We start from the raw sequence: 15077 nt of genomic DNA on the forward strand, positions 1-15077 counted from the left end.
CCAGAGCCTTGCCCATAACTCAGCCTCCTCCCAATACACGCTGGCCACGCCCTGCTCTGAGACCCGGCTGGGAGCAGATGTGTCTGTCCTGACTCACACCCATACACAGCACACACACTCACGTGCTCTTATACACGGACACACACACGCACATGCGCACACAGATACGGCAGTAGGCATTTGACCAAGAAACTGTGGCTGCTGTTAGAGAGTAAATGGGGTGGGGGGAGTCCTCCCCTCTGGAGTCTCCCAGACTTGCTGTACCACCATGCCAAGCCGCATGATGACAGACCGCTCAGCCCCTCACAACGAGCCCTGGGATTCTGAGGAAAGGAGCTCCCTGTCTGTGCCCAGAATAGGCATTCCCCAAGGGTAGGACCTTAGGCTCCTTATCCTCTGTCTCCTGGAGCAGGAGCTCTCCCCCGGCCTTCATTTTCCACGCCTCGGTTTCCCCTCTGTGGTAGCCGCAGACATGCCTCACTTGGATCTCCTATCAAGAAAGAACGTGCCATTCAGCTGTGGGGAATGCAGTGAGCTGACAGGCTCTCTGAGTAGCGCTTTCAGGATTCACCACAGCATTTGAGGTGAGGGTCCTGCTCTTCCCAGATGGCCCCCGGACATTGACTGTGCAGAGTGGGTTACTAAGGCGTCCACGTGTCACCTTTGCTCTGCAGCTCCGGGTCAGGCTAGCAGAGGCTCTGTCAGAGCTGGGTCGCAGTCTGAGATTCTCCCTGCTGGGTCCTGCCTTCTCCTCCTTTGTCTTTCATGGGGTCCCCCTGCCATCCAATAAACTTGCGATAATGCTAACTCCGTCTTAGCATCTGATCACTGGAGGGCCTGAACTGATGCACCTAGAGTTGGCACCATCACCTCCCCTCCGCCCCCTCCCTCCTGAGCTCTAAGCGCAGCCTCCAGGACCAAGGGGTGATGCTGGCCATTTCCAAACCCGTCCCTGGGCTTCATTTCCCCGTCTCTCAAGTCAGAACAATTCTCCCTCCATCACCTGCACTCCCATGAACTCTTGTTTTTTAGCTAGTGCAGCTGCAGCATCACCAGAAGATCCCTCCAGTGCCCTCTCAAGCAGTGATAGGCTGTCCTAGAGGGGCAGCCAATTTCTAAGTCACTGCAACATCCCCAGTGCTCATCAGAGGGCCAGGTCAGTGGAGGTGATGATACAAGAGGGATGAAGGAATGCTATTCACTGCAAGCAGTTACAGAAAGGATGAAGGGAATATTGCTTCTTTAAGCAACAGGCCACTCCTGCCCTCCACCAAACCATGGCTTGGAGTTAAGAAACATCTTCTCACGGGAAGAACCAGCCCCAAAGAAGGAGAGGCCTGGGGAGGTGATGAGCACCTCTTATCCTTGGAGCTGCCAGCCCCACTCGATGAATAAAGACCTAAGGTGTCTTCAACACAGAAGACCAGAAAGGGCAAAGCTTGCTTGCATCCACACAGAAATGTGGATGGCTCTGGAAGGGGCATCCTGAGCAGTGACTCCCCAGGCCAGGTCCCTGCCAAGGAGGCCAAGACCACACCGTGGTCCCCAGCTGCCCTTCCCTCTCCACTGCAGACTTCACCATCATTGAGTTCCTCAGCTGGAAGCCTTGAAGCAGTGAGTGCACGACTCAGAGAGGTGAGAGAAGGACTGGGGGAGGCAAGGTGGCACCCACAGCAAGAATGAGGCGGGCAGCCAGGAAGCCAGGCAGGCTCCAAATGAGTAACTGCCGATTCTTTCCTGCCTCGCCTGTCATCACGGGGGAAGGCAAGTGACTCTGCCTCTCTGTCTTTCCCCCCACCTTCTGCACCCCTCTGTTTACCGCATCCAGAAGGGAGGTGGGGCTTGGGCCAGAGACTGGAGACTGGTTCCAGGGATCCAGGAGGAGAGACTTCAGAACGGAATACCCTTGGAGGAATCCATTCAAGAGGACATGGGGGAGCAGAGAGCAAGAGGTGGCTGTGGCCCCCTCCCCAAACCTGGACTGGTGAGGCAAAGGCCAATTCCAGAGGGACTCGGGCTTTGAGGGGGGTTGGAGATCCAAGTCACTGTTTCCCACCCCCTCAAATAGTCTGTCTCTGTGGCCCCCCGACATACACACACCTCCTGTTTCTGATATCCCACTCCCACCCCAGAAGCTTTCCCAGATCATCAGACAGGTGAAAGGATGGTTTTCTCATCAGATTCCAAGGACTCCCCAGGAGCAGGCCCCCAGGTGATCCCCACAGTGCCTCAGGACATAGAACTGGACATGCGGTAACAATTTGTCAAAACAAGGTCAAACATACTCCTGGTTGAATTGTTCAGGTATTGGTCTGTTTTTGCTATTTTCTTTTTCCTGCTTCTTTCACTTCTGAAGTTGTTTTGTGACTTTTGATAGGTAAGGAAGGGTGGGTCTCCCAGGAGAACAATTCTGAAAGAACAAAGAAGTAATTTTCATTGCAAGGAATCTGCATGGAAACTATTATTCCTCAGTCACCCTGGATGCAAGGGCATCCAGGGGCCCTGCCAGTCACTCTCGCTGCTTCCAGCCTGCCCACGTGTAGTCCTCAAGCTAAGAAGGGGGTGTTGTGTGGACACCCTCCAGAACAAGGGGAGAGGCAGCCACCCCCAGCTGAGAGCCTTAAGATTCCTACCCCTCCTCCATCTGCCCCCTTCTGGGCCTGGCCAAGGGTCACTTGGCAAAGTGGGGTCTGGCTCTCTCCTATTCCCCAATCCTCACCTCCCTCAAATGCACCCTCAAGTAACCAAGATACTTGTCCTCAGAGAGAGCAGAACTTTAACAGGCCAAAGGATATGCTTTATAATGGTGGGATTTCATCAGCATTCCGCAGCTGATCAGATGGGTGTGTGTGTGTGTGTGTGAGTGTGTCTGTGTGTGTGTGTCTGTGTGTCTCTGTGTGTGTGGGTGTGTGTGTGTGTCTGTGTGTCTATGTGTGTGTAGAGTGGGCAAAGTTTTATGAGATCCAAAGCTCATGGATTTGCCATTCATATCTAGGATTCCTGGGTCACTGTGCCAAGCAAAGGTGACTTTCCAGGATGAGGACAAAATTCCACTGCCCTGCTAGAGCACTGAGGCCTGAGAGGGAGTAGTGGCAGGGTTGCAGGGGAAGGCAAGGACCTCTGACTCCTGAGCCTAACCTGGCCTCCAGAAGTGAGAATGGATGAGGAGATGGCTTGTGATTCTTCAAACACTTCCTCCTCTGAGAAAGTGAGTTCAAACCCCAAAATGGTCAGGGCAAGGGCATCTCCACAGTTCTCCTGTCTCGGGAAGGGCTTATGTCCAGGCTTACTGATTATATCTGGAAGGAGGTAGAAATTTGGAGGGAGTACAATAGCTCCCCAGGTCCTCCTCAGGCAACAGGTGCCACTGTCTTATATATCTCTGTGCCCCAGTGCAAAGCGCAGAGCCTGGCACACAGCAAACTCTTAATGATTGTGCAAGGGAGGGAAGGAGGGAGGGAGGGAGACTAGGAAGCAAATGCTAGCACCCCAAATAAGCCGAAATCGAGGAGCGGCTCGGTGCTCACCCCTTCCTGGCTTTCCCTTGTCTCTCCATAACTCCATCCTACCCTTAGAAGGTCAGCGGCCCGAGTACCCCGTGCTGCAGGGAGGGAAAGCAGGGTGCGCCCGCAGGCAACTCTGACGCACTTGCTGATCAGCCAGAGCCTGGAGTAAGACCTCCTTCAAGCAACCGCACATTCCGCAGGCACACAGGGACGCGCAGCCCTCTACGCCTCTCCACTGAACATCGCCTGCCCTCATCCCCCTATCACAGTCACCCATCAGCCACCCTACCCCACTGCCACCACCGCCACCTCCAGCCTCGACTGCACCAGTCTCGAACCCTCGGAAAGAGGGCAAGGCAGCCACCTGCATTTGGTCCACAAGAAGGTGCCCTTCCAGGGCGCGGAGCCAGTGAACCTGCCCCTTATTCTAAGGAAGAATAAACCGAGGTCTGAGGATGCACGGTGGAGGAGGGCTGGCCCGATGTCCCCCGCCGAACCTTGGAAGTGAGGCATCAGAGGCCGGCTCCAGGCCTTTCTCTGTATCTCAGTTTCCCAGTACGTAAAATAGGGAAGGCTGGAGGAGGAGGGCTCTGGTTGTTTTAGGTCGCATGAGCGCAGACCGGGCCCGCGCACTGGCAACAGACCTTCCCTTCCCGCGTGGGGGCGCTGGAACTTCAGTTCTGCCTCCTTCCCGACGTGCCCCGGCCCAGGCGCGCAAGGGAGCGGACTCGTCATCCTTCCTGCAGCACGACCCCCCGCCCCCGCCTGGTCGTGAATGGTCCGGGAGCCCAGCCGGTGCCGAGCGCGCCCTGCCGGGTCGCCGGGGCTCAGGGGAGGCACCAAGGAACCCAGCGTCGGGACTCACTCGCCCCCTAGCTTCCCTTAGCCTGGCCTCTCCGGCGCGAGGGATGAGTTGGGGTGACTGAAAATGGATCAAACAGTGAGCCCCACCTATCTGGGGCACTTGCAGCCCAGGACCCTAAGCAGGTCGCGCCCTCAGCCTAGAGGATCAGAAGTGATTTGTGCTGTCTCCTAATCCGGCCCGCCTGCACCAGCCCTCCGAGGCGCAGAAGTGGAAAATGGGGAGGCTGGCGGGGGGACCTCCTAGAGGAGGTGGCTCTGAAGTTGGACGAGCAGAGCGCCCTGGGGTGGGGCTAAGGGGGCGTGTGGGAGTGGGAGATCGTAACCTGGCCCTTGGAAACGTCGTGAGCCAAGCAGGGAAGAATGGGACGGGTTGGGTCTCCCGGGGATGCGGTCCGAAGGGACGAAGGCCTGCCCACACCTCGCCTCTGAGGACTGACGTGTGAGACTGGCGGAGGGAGCGCTGGGACACCCGACTCGCCGGGGTTTCCCCCAGCCCCGCCCCACACCTGCGCGGCCGCCCCGCCTCTGCCGAGCCATTGGCTGCACCCGCCGCCCGTCAGACGAGCCCCCGGGGCCCGCCCCCGCTCCGAGCGGGACCTCTTAACGCAGGGGCACCGCGGCAGCGCCACTGTCAGTCTCCCCAACGTCCGCTGCGCGGTACGCCGCCCATCCGCCCGCCCTTTACCGGCGCCGGGCCGCCCGCTGCGGACCCGAGGCGGACCATGCGCCCTCCTAGACCTCCGCCCGCCCGCTGGCTCTGCGTGCTGGTCGGCGCCCTAGCCTGCGCCCTCGGGCCAGCGGTGAGTGTCCGCCGGGCCGCCCAGAGTCCCGGCAGCTGGGGGTGGAGCGAGGGTGACGGGAGCCCAGCCGTGTGCTCAAGTCTGTGTGGAGGGGATAAGGGGCGCGGAGCACCGTGTCTCGCCTCCCCTGCGCCTCAGACCGGATCTAGACCCGAGGGCGGGGTGGGGTCTCCGTCGAGCCTAGGTCCCTTCCAGCGCTGTTTGGAGCCCGCTCAGCGCCGGGATCTGGGACACCGGTGGAGGGGAGGCGGGAAAGGGCGGACTCCAAACTTGCCTTCCGTGTAGTACCTGTGGGCTGGGGAAGTCAGTGGATGCAGGGTCGGGGACTGTGGTCCACTGAAATGGAAGGTCTGCTAGACAGGAGGTTGGAGGCAGTCTGTGAGGGTCGTCGTTGTGTGCTGTGCCCCACCGGAGGTGTCTGTGGGGCATTAAGCTACTTGTAGAAGTGACATTCAGCAGCAGAACAAACACCAAGGACCCCGGGACCTGGGAAGGGGCTTTTGGGATCAGGTGGCTGGCAGGCAGACCCTTCTGTGCCCTCCCACTGAGCAGAGCTGAAAGGTATGGAGCTTAAGGTGGAAGGTGGTGGGCAGTAAGGATTTGGGGTGGTGTTTCTCAGGGAGGGCCAGACACGTGCATGGGGAAAGCTGAGCAGGGAACAAACAACCAACAAGCAGTGGCCACCCTTTTCCTCCCACTTCTGCTTCATCTCCATATGGGTGTGTGTGTGCCCCTGGTGCGTGTGTGCCCTCGTGCCCCATGTGTGGGTGTGCCCATGTGTGTGCCTGGGGGTGTGGCTTACCTGGGCTGCAGGGCAGATTCTGGTTGAGGCAGGAGATGCATGAGTCATCTCTCTATAAGATCAGGGAAGACCTGAAGACTACCCAAGCCCATTTTACAGATGGGCAAAGTGAGGCCCAAAGATAACAGAGCCACACCTGTCCCCACCCATCAGACCTGGGCTGAGGTTGATTTCTTTCTACCCTTACCCCAGGACTTGAGGAATCTGCAGTTGCTGCTTGGGCAGGGCCTAAAACCTGTGGGTTCCAGGTCTGGCATCAGCTCCAGGTTGGCTGGTGGGTGGATGGAGTATATTGGTCATCTAGTTTCTTCTATCCCATGATTACCTCCCTTACCATCACCTCCACCAGGGCAGGAATCTCTGTTCCATCTAGCTAATGTCTTGCACACTCTGGGATGGGGTGCTCATTGCTTGTCCTGGGAGCAGACCTTAAGACAATTGGCATAATTCCTCTCCTCCCACTAATGGCCGTGGTGAGACCCACCTCCTGAGCACTCAAAGCCCCACCAAGTTCTGGCCCTGAGGCCGTAGCTCTGGCACCACTTACAGCCTCTCAGCGTCACAAAGCCTCCAGGCCTCACCAGCAACCCGCGGGCTCTTCCACCCTTGGGCTCCAACCACTCAAATTCTCCCTGGGTGAGCCAGGGATCTTGAGACCGCCACTGGCACCCCATTCTCCCATCCCTGGAGGCTTCTCAGCCTAGGGACAGAGTGATTTCAGTGGGGCCCCTTCTCGTGCAACATCTGCCCCCCACCTCCTGAGACAGTCCAAAGCCTGGCTCTTCCCATGCCTACCCTCCCCTGTTCTTTCCACATTTTGTTTGGTTAGTTCCCAACTTGAGCTGCTCCTCCAGAAAGCCTTCCCTGATTGCTCCAGCCCACTCAGCCCTTCCCCCTCTGACCCCACCCTTCAACCCTACTCACCTCCCAGCCTGGGCTCTTTTGACCATCCCATGGGATCAAGGGCTAAGGTCTCTCACTCTCCCATGTCCCTACAGCCCAGTGCAGGGCTGGGCCCACAGAGGGAGAAGGGACTCACCCAGGAGTGGATGAGGGCAGAAGGGACTCACCCAGGAGTGGATGAGGGCAGGCTGGAATGAGGGGCCCCCATTTCCCTCTCTATTTCTCCCTCCTCCCCACCAGCCAGCACTTGCTCCCATAAGGAATGGACACCAGGCAATCCTACTCCAGCCAGACTTGGCGGGGGTGGGGGGCGGTGGTGGGGGCAGCGGGGAGTACGTTACCAGAGTCATAAAATGGTAGCTGCAAAGTTCAGTTTGAAAGCCCAAGGCCTTATCACTCCTTTTTATGGAGCCCTGACCTCAGTCTGTGAAGAGGAAATCTCTGAACAGGGAAGCAAAAAAAGGAAAGAAAACCTCCAGTGTCTCAGAAGAGGAAGTCCACCCCAAGACCACCCTCCAGGCCTTCCACTACCCCCACCCCCTGGACAGCAGGCACAAGGGCTCCTCACTGGTAGCAGAACTGCTCAGGCCAGTGCCCAGCCCAGGGCAGGGGCGGGAGGTGTCATAGAGAAGGAGCAGACCCACGCCCTGCCCTGGGAAGATCCTCCAGTTGGTAAGGGAGAGCTGAGCCAGTGACCCAGGAGAACCAGCCCAGGTGGGTGTGGGGTGCAGCTGCCCAGAAATGGGGCAAGGGTCACTGAGAGGAGCAATCAGGGAAGGCTCCCTGGAGGAGGAAGGGCAGTCCCTGAAGAGTTCAGCCAAATGGTCCAACCTTCCACCTGAGACCATTAAACAACCTCCGTTGGCAGGACCAATGAGCCTGACCCCAGAAGGTGGAAGAAGCCCTCAGCTCCCCCCAGAGACTGGGGTGGCTCTGGGCTTGGGGGACACTTGGTTCCTCTGATTCTTCTCTGAAACGGGTTGCTGGCCATCTGCTCCTGAAGGCTCACCTTGCCATAGGCATGCTGCCCCAGCTCTCTGCTTCCAGCTGCTCCAGAAGCTGTCCATGGCTACCCAGCCCTCCCGGCCCCCAACAAGCCACCCTGTGGGCTTTAGGAAACACTGCTACAGAGGGGTCAGGTCTCCTCCTTAAGTCAAGGGACAACGTCAGTTAGACCTGCCCAGGGCTCCCCAGGGACTGCACTGGAAGAGCGAGCTCCCTTCAGAGGTTTCCACCCTCCCATGCTCCCCTGAGTCTCCATCTTTCCTGACGTTTCTAGAGCTTCCATGGTAAGGAGCCTGAGTTGGGTCCTCCCCTCACTCCATGGCAATGGCCAGTTGACCTGGAGAGCACGTTTCCTTTCTGTGGAAGGGCCTCTGTTTCCCCATCACAGAAGGGAGGGTGAGAACCCTTGGCCCAAGATTCAAGAGAAATGGGAAGAGAGGCCAGCTCCACCCTGGCTGGGGCAGAGGCTTCCCACCCACCCACCCCCAGCATCACGACTGACTGTGAAATGGGCTTGGCCGTCCAGTCAGGACTTCAGTGAGACTTGAAGGAAGTGAAAGTGATGTGTGAACTATGTGACAGGTCTTTCTTTCCTCTTGATCCCCAGCTTGGGAGCCCTAGGGACCCTTCTTCAGCCCTCTCTTGCCCCCCTTGCCCAGGGGCTTCCACGGCAGGCGGGAGTACTGGGGACAGGGAGTAGTGCTTCCTCGTGGGCAGCCAGACAGTTTGGGGGGTGAGGCTCCAGGCCCAGGCAGGCAACGGATGATGGGCCTCCCTGCACGCAGGCAGCCTCATGGCAACCCAGCCTGGCTGGAGCCTGCCACTCGCAGGGGCCCTTCGCTGTGACACCCCTGGACGTGGATGCAGGAATGGGGCCAGGGGACTAGACAGAGCCCTGTCCCTTTCTCCCTGCTCTTTGTCATCATCCTCCCAGACTCAGCCCTCCCCTCTCTGACTTTCCCAGCACAAAGGTGTTCTCATTGCACCCAGGAAAATGTACAATACATGCAAACTCTCCCACATACCTTCGATGTATTTCAGAAGAAAAAGAAATACAATTTAATCTTTCCATCACATTATGGGTTTTTTTCCTAACTTTTATTATGAACATTTTCAAACATATTTTTTAAAGTGGAGTGAATAGTATAATGAACATGGAAATACCCATTTCTTGGAGTGATGTCAGCAAAATGGCAGGCAGTATAGGAATGTCCTGTGTTTGTCCACTCCCAATGTCTAGATTTGAAAATTATTAACCTTTAACCATTAATATTTGCATCATTTGCTTTTTTTGGCCAAACTATTTTAAAATACATTATAGACATCATAGAACAAATTATTTTAAGATGCATCTCTAAAATCAAAGGATACTTTCCTATGTAACTATGATACCATTATTGCACCTAACAAAATTAACAGGGATTCCTTAATAGTCGATATTCAGATATCCCCCAGCAGCATTTAATCCAACATCACAAGATGAGTGGCGATATTATTAGGGCGGGAGGGTTGCACCTACTACAAGGACCTTTCCTGCCTGTGCCATGATGGGACTGTACAGCGAGCTGGCAGGTGGGTGAGGGGATGAGCAGGAGACCTGGAGCAGGGTGGGTGGGCAGGAAGCTGGGCTTCACTGGACAGGGCCCAATCTTATATGCACCTCCTCTCATGTGGCTCATGATGTGAAGGTCCATATCTCCCAGGAAGTGCCTCCCACCATCTTAAAAACAAGTTCTTCCTGCCCAGAGGGTCATCAGAGGAGAAGAGGTCACCATCCGACGTATCGAGGAGTCATGGCTCCCTGTGTCGGTGGCCTGCTCTCTGCGGGTGACCCGACATCAACATCACCCACAGACACCGTGTTTGAAACTGAGTGTCTTTCCCCAGTGGTGCCCAGGATGACTTTCAAAGGACAGAGGATTTAAACCTGAGTCTCTGAAGCCCCAGCTTTGCTGGCCATCCTCATGGCTATCCTCTGCAAAGAAAGCCTGTAAGGCTTCATGCCCCTCAGTAAACCTTGCAAGAAGGGCCTCCTGAGGGACCAGGCTTAACCCCAGGCTGAATGCCTTTGCTTCCATTCTCCTAATAATGAGAGCCCTTGCCCTGGTACCACCCTAAGCTGAGGAAAGTTCTTTCTTGCCCCAAACCCAAGCCTGCATCCCAAGCCCTATGTCTCCACTCTTTTTCTTACCCCCCATCCACCAACACCAATTCTCACTCCACCCTCCTACCCCGCCAGAGCTCAGCCTTCCCCAGGACTTGCAGAGACAGGAGGCTTTGGACTATTGGCAAAAGGATGTGAAAATACAGGGAGGGGGAGAGAAATCAGACTGCAGTAGGGGGTAGGGGAAAACCAGGCTTGAGACCTTTCCTCTGGAGGGCACTGCTGCCACTTGTCAGTGGGCAGGACATTCAGACTGCCTGGGGTTCTGCAGGGCATTCAGGCTGGCGCTAGGCTGGGTCCGGGCATAGACAGCAAGGCAGCCGGGCCTGAGGGGCTGGGCTGGGCTGGGGCTTTGGCAACAACTGCTCACCCTTGGCAATCCCCTCGTGTCCCTTACATGTGACGCAACACAGCCCTGGATGTAGGTGGTGCTGTCACTGTCCTCATTTTACAGATGAGGTGAGGTGACTTGCCCAAGGTCGCCCAGCCCGGAAGTGGCAGACAGTATGATCCCAGAGCTTGTGGGCTTAACTAGGCTCTGCTGTCTTATAAGAGGAGCTACTTCTTCCAAAGTGGCTGTGGCGTATGTCACATGACGCCCTGGGACTTTAGAGGCAGTTTTTAATTAGTGAAATGTACAAATCTGAAGTGCTGGCTCAAGGAATTATCTCACACGTGTGCACCTATGTAGCCACCACCCAGATCAAGCTATTATACATTCCCATCAGCCCAACAGACTCCTTTGTGTCTCTTCCCACTAAGATGATAATTTCAACTTCTTTCAGTGCCCTCTGCAAAGCCAGGAGCATGTTTCTCCTGTTTTCCGTGACTGCTGGATCCCATGATTCACCTTACCTTCCTATGCCTGCCCCCATTCTTTCCTCCTTTTACTCCTTCTCTCCTCTCCCCTTCACCTCCTCCTCAGCTACAAGATCTCCATCTCCTTACCAATTCAAACACAAAAGCCAAAAGGAAGGGGGCAGTGGGGGAAGCTGGGTTGCAGTCCTGTGTGCCTTTGATCACACTGCTTTCTCTCTGGGTCCTCAGTTTCCCCTCATGACTCTTTGTTGCCCCCTTATTTCAGTGGGGGGCCAGGGAGGAGCTTAAATCAATCGTGGGATACGGGATGGTAATGGGAGAATGGTAAATGTGACCCTCCCGAGGCCCTGCTCTCTACTCCCCATTCCCCAGCTTGCTCCAACCATCCCTAGCAGGAAAAAAAAAAAGAGCCCTCCTTTGACAAACCTCAGAAGCATAAATCATCCATGGTGGCCCACAGTGCTTGGTAATTTACAGGCAGGAAGTTCTTTCTCCTGTCTCACCTATTCCAGCCTGCTGCATTTTAGACCCCTCTCACAGACTAGCTCCTCCTCAGAGGGACTCATGCGTACCCACCGCCCTGCTTCTGTCTCCCGTGGCTTCACCAGCCATAGTTCTCTGGCCCCGGGATGAAGCTGGAGGTTCTGATTCAAGACCGGTAGCTGTGGTCTCAAGCTTCCCTTGAGGGGGTTGCGTATGGCCCACAACACCTGAGCTGGCCTCACCCTGTCTCTCTGAGCCCCTAGCATCTAACAGCTACAACTCTCAGCATCTTCACCCTTTCCCCCAGAACCGCAGCCTTTGCCCTATATCTCAGGGAGCCCCACGTCAGGAAGAGGAAGCAGGGCCTCTCCCAAGCCCCTCACAGTGGGAGTAAAAAGGAAGGGGCCTACTGAGCAAGTGGAATGAACAAGACTTGGCTAATCCACGCCCCCAGCCAGATACTCAGGACTCTCCTACAAACCCCCAGTCAGTCACCTCCCACATCCGGCCAACAAAATGGCAGGAGACACAGGATCAGGATTGAAGGGATGCTATGGACTTCTCCACTCTTGCCTGAGTCCCTTCTTTTGGGCTCAGGAACTGCTGTCACAGAGAAGGTGTTGGGGGTCCAGTCTGGCCTGAAACTCTCATCTTAAACCAACTGCAAGGAGAGACTGACTTTGAGGCCTGCTTCCTCCTCTCCACATGAGGTGGCAGGAGGCAAGCTGGGAGACCTAGGCAGTGGTGGGATTAGGAAGGGTCTTGAATGCCAGTTTTGATGTCTGGGCTTTGACTCCTAAGACCATCAGCGATTTGATGCAGGAGAACGAGGATGGGGATACACATTTTACAAAGATCCCTCAGGTTGCAGGTGGTGGGGCTGAAAGCTACTACACTAGTCCAGGCAGAGCTGATGAGGCCTGGCCCCTGCCTACGTCTCCCAACTTGTCTCCTGATGCCTCCAGAGCCCCTTGCTGCAGCCACATCGGGCTTCTTGCAACCTTGACTGTATTAGGCATTTTCATGCCTCCACGCTTCTGCACACACTGCTCCTACTTTCTGGAATGTTCTTACTCGACCTCTAACTGTCAAACTCTTACACAACCTCAAAGGCCCACCACTACTGCTCATTCTCTGTGAACCCCACCCACCATCTATATCCTCCCCTGGAACCCTTCCCTGGGACCATTAGACTTGGCTACATCTGGCTGGGAATTTTCTAATTTTGTGTGTTTGGAGTCCAGAGGGATAATGAGGATGTTTAGAATAGGGAAATGTGTAGAAGAGGAAGTCCATAGTCTGCCTGAATTCCTCAGTGATAAGGGCTAGAGAGAGCTGTCCTGGCCCTGTCCTCCAAAGGGCAATGGCTGACCAGATGGCCCAAGACAAGGCCATGCAGAGGGATTGATGCAGTCCAGACCAGTGGCCAGAGACTTAGATCCCTCTGGAAATGTGCATTGCTGAGTGACCTCCAGTCCCTCTTTGGGTCTCTATTTCCTTTACCCTTCTCCAGATGGGGCCCGGCATCCAACTGTGGTGATAGCAGGACTCATCCTCTAGACCAGTGGTCCCCAACATTTTTGGCACCAGGGACCAGTTTTGTCGAAGACAATTTTTCCACGGACAGGGTGAGGTGGCGGGGGGAGATGATTCAGGCAGTAATGTGAGTGATGGGGGGGATGGTTTAGGCGGTGATGTGAGCGATGGGGAATGGCAGATGAAGCTTCACTCGCTTGCCCGCCGCTCACCTCCTGCTGTGTGGCCCGGTTCTTAACCCTGCGGCCCAGGGGTTGGGGACCTGTGCTCTAGACCACCCTCACTTTATTCAGAGATACCCCCAGGCTCCCAGCTTATCCCAAGGGCTCCTGCCCTCCCTCTACACACTGCCTCTCAGGAGAGACACTGTGGCTGTGCTGCTGGGGGAGCAGAGTTGCCTAGAGAAGGTGACCCCACACCCCTTCACCCTCAGAAAGTAGCAGGCAGAAGCCACCAGGAGCCCTATGATGCCCTCAGTGACTGGAAAATAAATGTGTCCCGGCAAACAGCATGGCCATAGCCCAGGCTTAAGAGGGCTCAGCAAATGAGGGCATCCATTGTCCTGTCTTCAGAGCATGAGTCTGGACTCTTGGTTACAAGGACAGAAAACTCAACTGGCTTAAGCCATACAGAAAGTTATTGAGTCATGTTCCTGGAAGCAGGGCTGATTTCAGGCATGGCTGCTTTCAGGGGCTCAGACAATGTCAAGAGGATCCAGTTTTTCTCTACCTCTTTATCCTTCCTTTAACTGTGTGGCTTCATCATTGTGCTATACTTGGCAACAAGGTGGTGGCAGTAGTTCTAGCCCCTGCGTCCTTTGAGGTTTCCAGTCCAGTGGGAAAGAACAAATCCATTTGCCTAATTGCTTAATCCAAGGTCCCAGGAATGAGCTTCCTGGCTCTGAGGAGCCTGAATTAGGCCATGTGCCAGGGACTATGGCCAGGAACACTTTGACTGGCTTAAGTCTGGTCGTATATTGATCCCCTGGAAGAGAGTTCATCAGAACCCCATAGACTAAGAGTGGGAAAGGACGTGGTTTTCCAGGTAGCGGTGAGGACATGGCGTCAGAGGACGGTAAAGGATGGTAGAAGGCAGCAACACAGATGTCTACTACTACCCATTCTGCTTTCATGTTGTGGGGTGATGGCAGCTGAAAATGGGCAGGAGAAGCAGGCAAGGCCAGGGAAGAACCAGAAGGCGGAACAAACCCTGTTGCTGGAGGACAGCAAGCTGGGAAGTTACCTTGGGGAGAAACATGCTCCAAGCAAGCAAGAGAGACCAATGGTGGGACACAAACTGGGGTGGCCAATCCCTGGGTTCCTCTCCCAGAGACCACCTCTGGGATCCCCGTGGCCACCCCTCTTCCCATGCCCCAGCAGGATGAGCCAGACACAGAGGGCTCAAAGCACCATGAGTATTTCCGGCCCTTCTGGGCAGGAGGGGAAGCATGTGACCCCAGCACCCAGACCTCACTTGCCCGTGTGCCATGAGCCTGGAAGCCACATAGTGAACGTGGGTTCCATCTTGGACCATTAACTCTACCAGCCAATTAGGGTAAAGATATTAGCTGGAAAGTCATTTAAAACTTGGCATGTGGAAAGTAACACAGATCTATTATGGAGCAGGATACGCTTGTTCATATAACTGTTTAAAAGAAAAGATATGAGGGGGCTTCCCTGGTGGCGCAGTGGTTGAGAGTCCGCCTGCCGATGCTAGGGGACGCGGGTTCGTGCCCCGGTCCGGGAAGATCCCACGTGCCGCGGAGCGGCTCGGCCCGTGAGCCATGGCCGCTGGGCCTGCGTGTCTGGATCCTGTGCTCCGCGACGGGAGGGACCACAACAGTGAGAGGCCCGCGTAGCGCAAAAAAAAAAAAAAAAAAAGAAAGAAAGAAAGAAAGAAAAGATATGAGATTTAAGAGTGTGGTCCCTCTTTGGGGTCACATGCTTACAATGGGATTGACTTGTTTAGAACAATGCCAGACGGGGACCCCTTAAAAGAAGGAAATAAGGGAAACCCCACCATACCTATGCTCTCCCCACAGCCCTACTGCAAGAAGCCTTTGGGTCAGCAAGGGAGGTGGTTGAGGCCCATTTAGCCCACCAGGAAACTGAGGTCCAGTGTGAGGGGGGACGAGTGGAAGAGATGCTGATAAACTCTGATTCTAGAGCAAGCTTGCTGGCCTCTCCCCACAGCCC

General features: G+C 55.5%; 1 protein-coding gene across 5 annotated transcripts in view; it reads left to right on the forward strand.

The window, feature by feature from the left end:
- Positions 1 to 4967: 4967 nt before the first annotated feature.
- Positions 4968 to 15077, forward strand: part of VIPR1 (vasoactive intestinal peptide receptor 1) — a 34405-nt gene continuing 24295 nt past the window's right edge. The window contains exon 1 of one of the 5 annotated variants that reach the window (XM_007445686.1): positions 4968 to 5170. Coding sequence is in view for 2 of the 5 variants with exons in the window: in XM_007445683.1 (XP_007445745.1) it covers positions 5093 to 5170 (78 nt within the window). In the remaining 3 variants the exon portion in view is untranslated. The remainder of the gene's footprint in view (positions 5171 to 15077) is intronic. The other 4 variants (XM_007445683.1, XM_007445684.1, XM_007445685.1 and 1 more) reach the window with 4 other exon arrangements.

This window comes from Lipotes vexillifer, unplaced genomic scaffold, assembly GCF_000442215.2.
Source record: "Lipotes vexillifer unplaced genomic scaffold, Lipotes_vexillifer_v1.1 scaffold1136, whole genome shotgun sequence".
Lineage (NCBI taxonomy): Eukaryota > Metazoa > Chordata > Mammalia > Artiodactyla > Lipotidae > Lipotes > Lipotes vexillifer.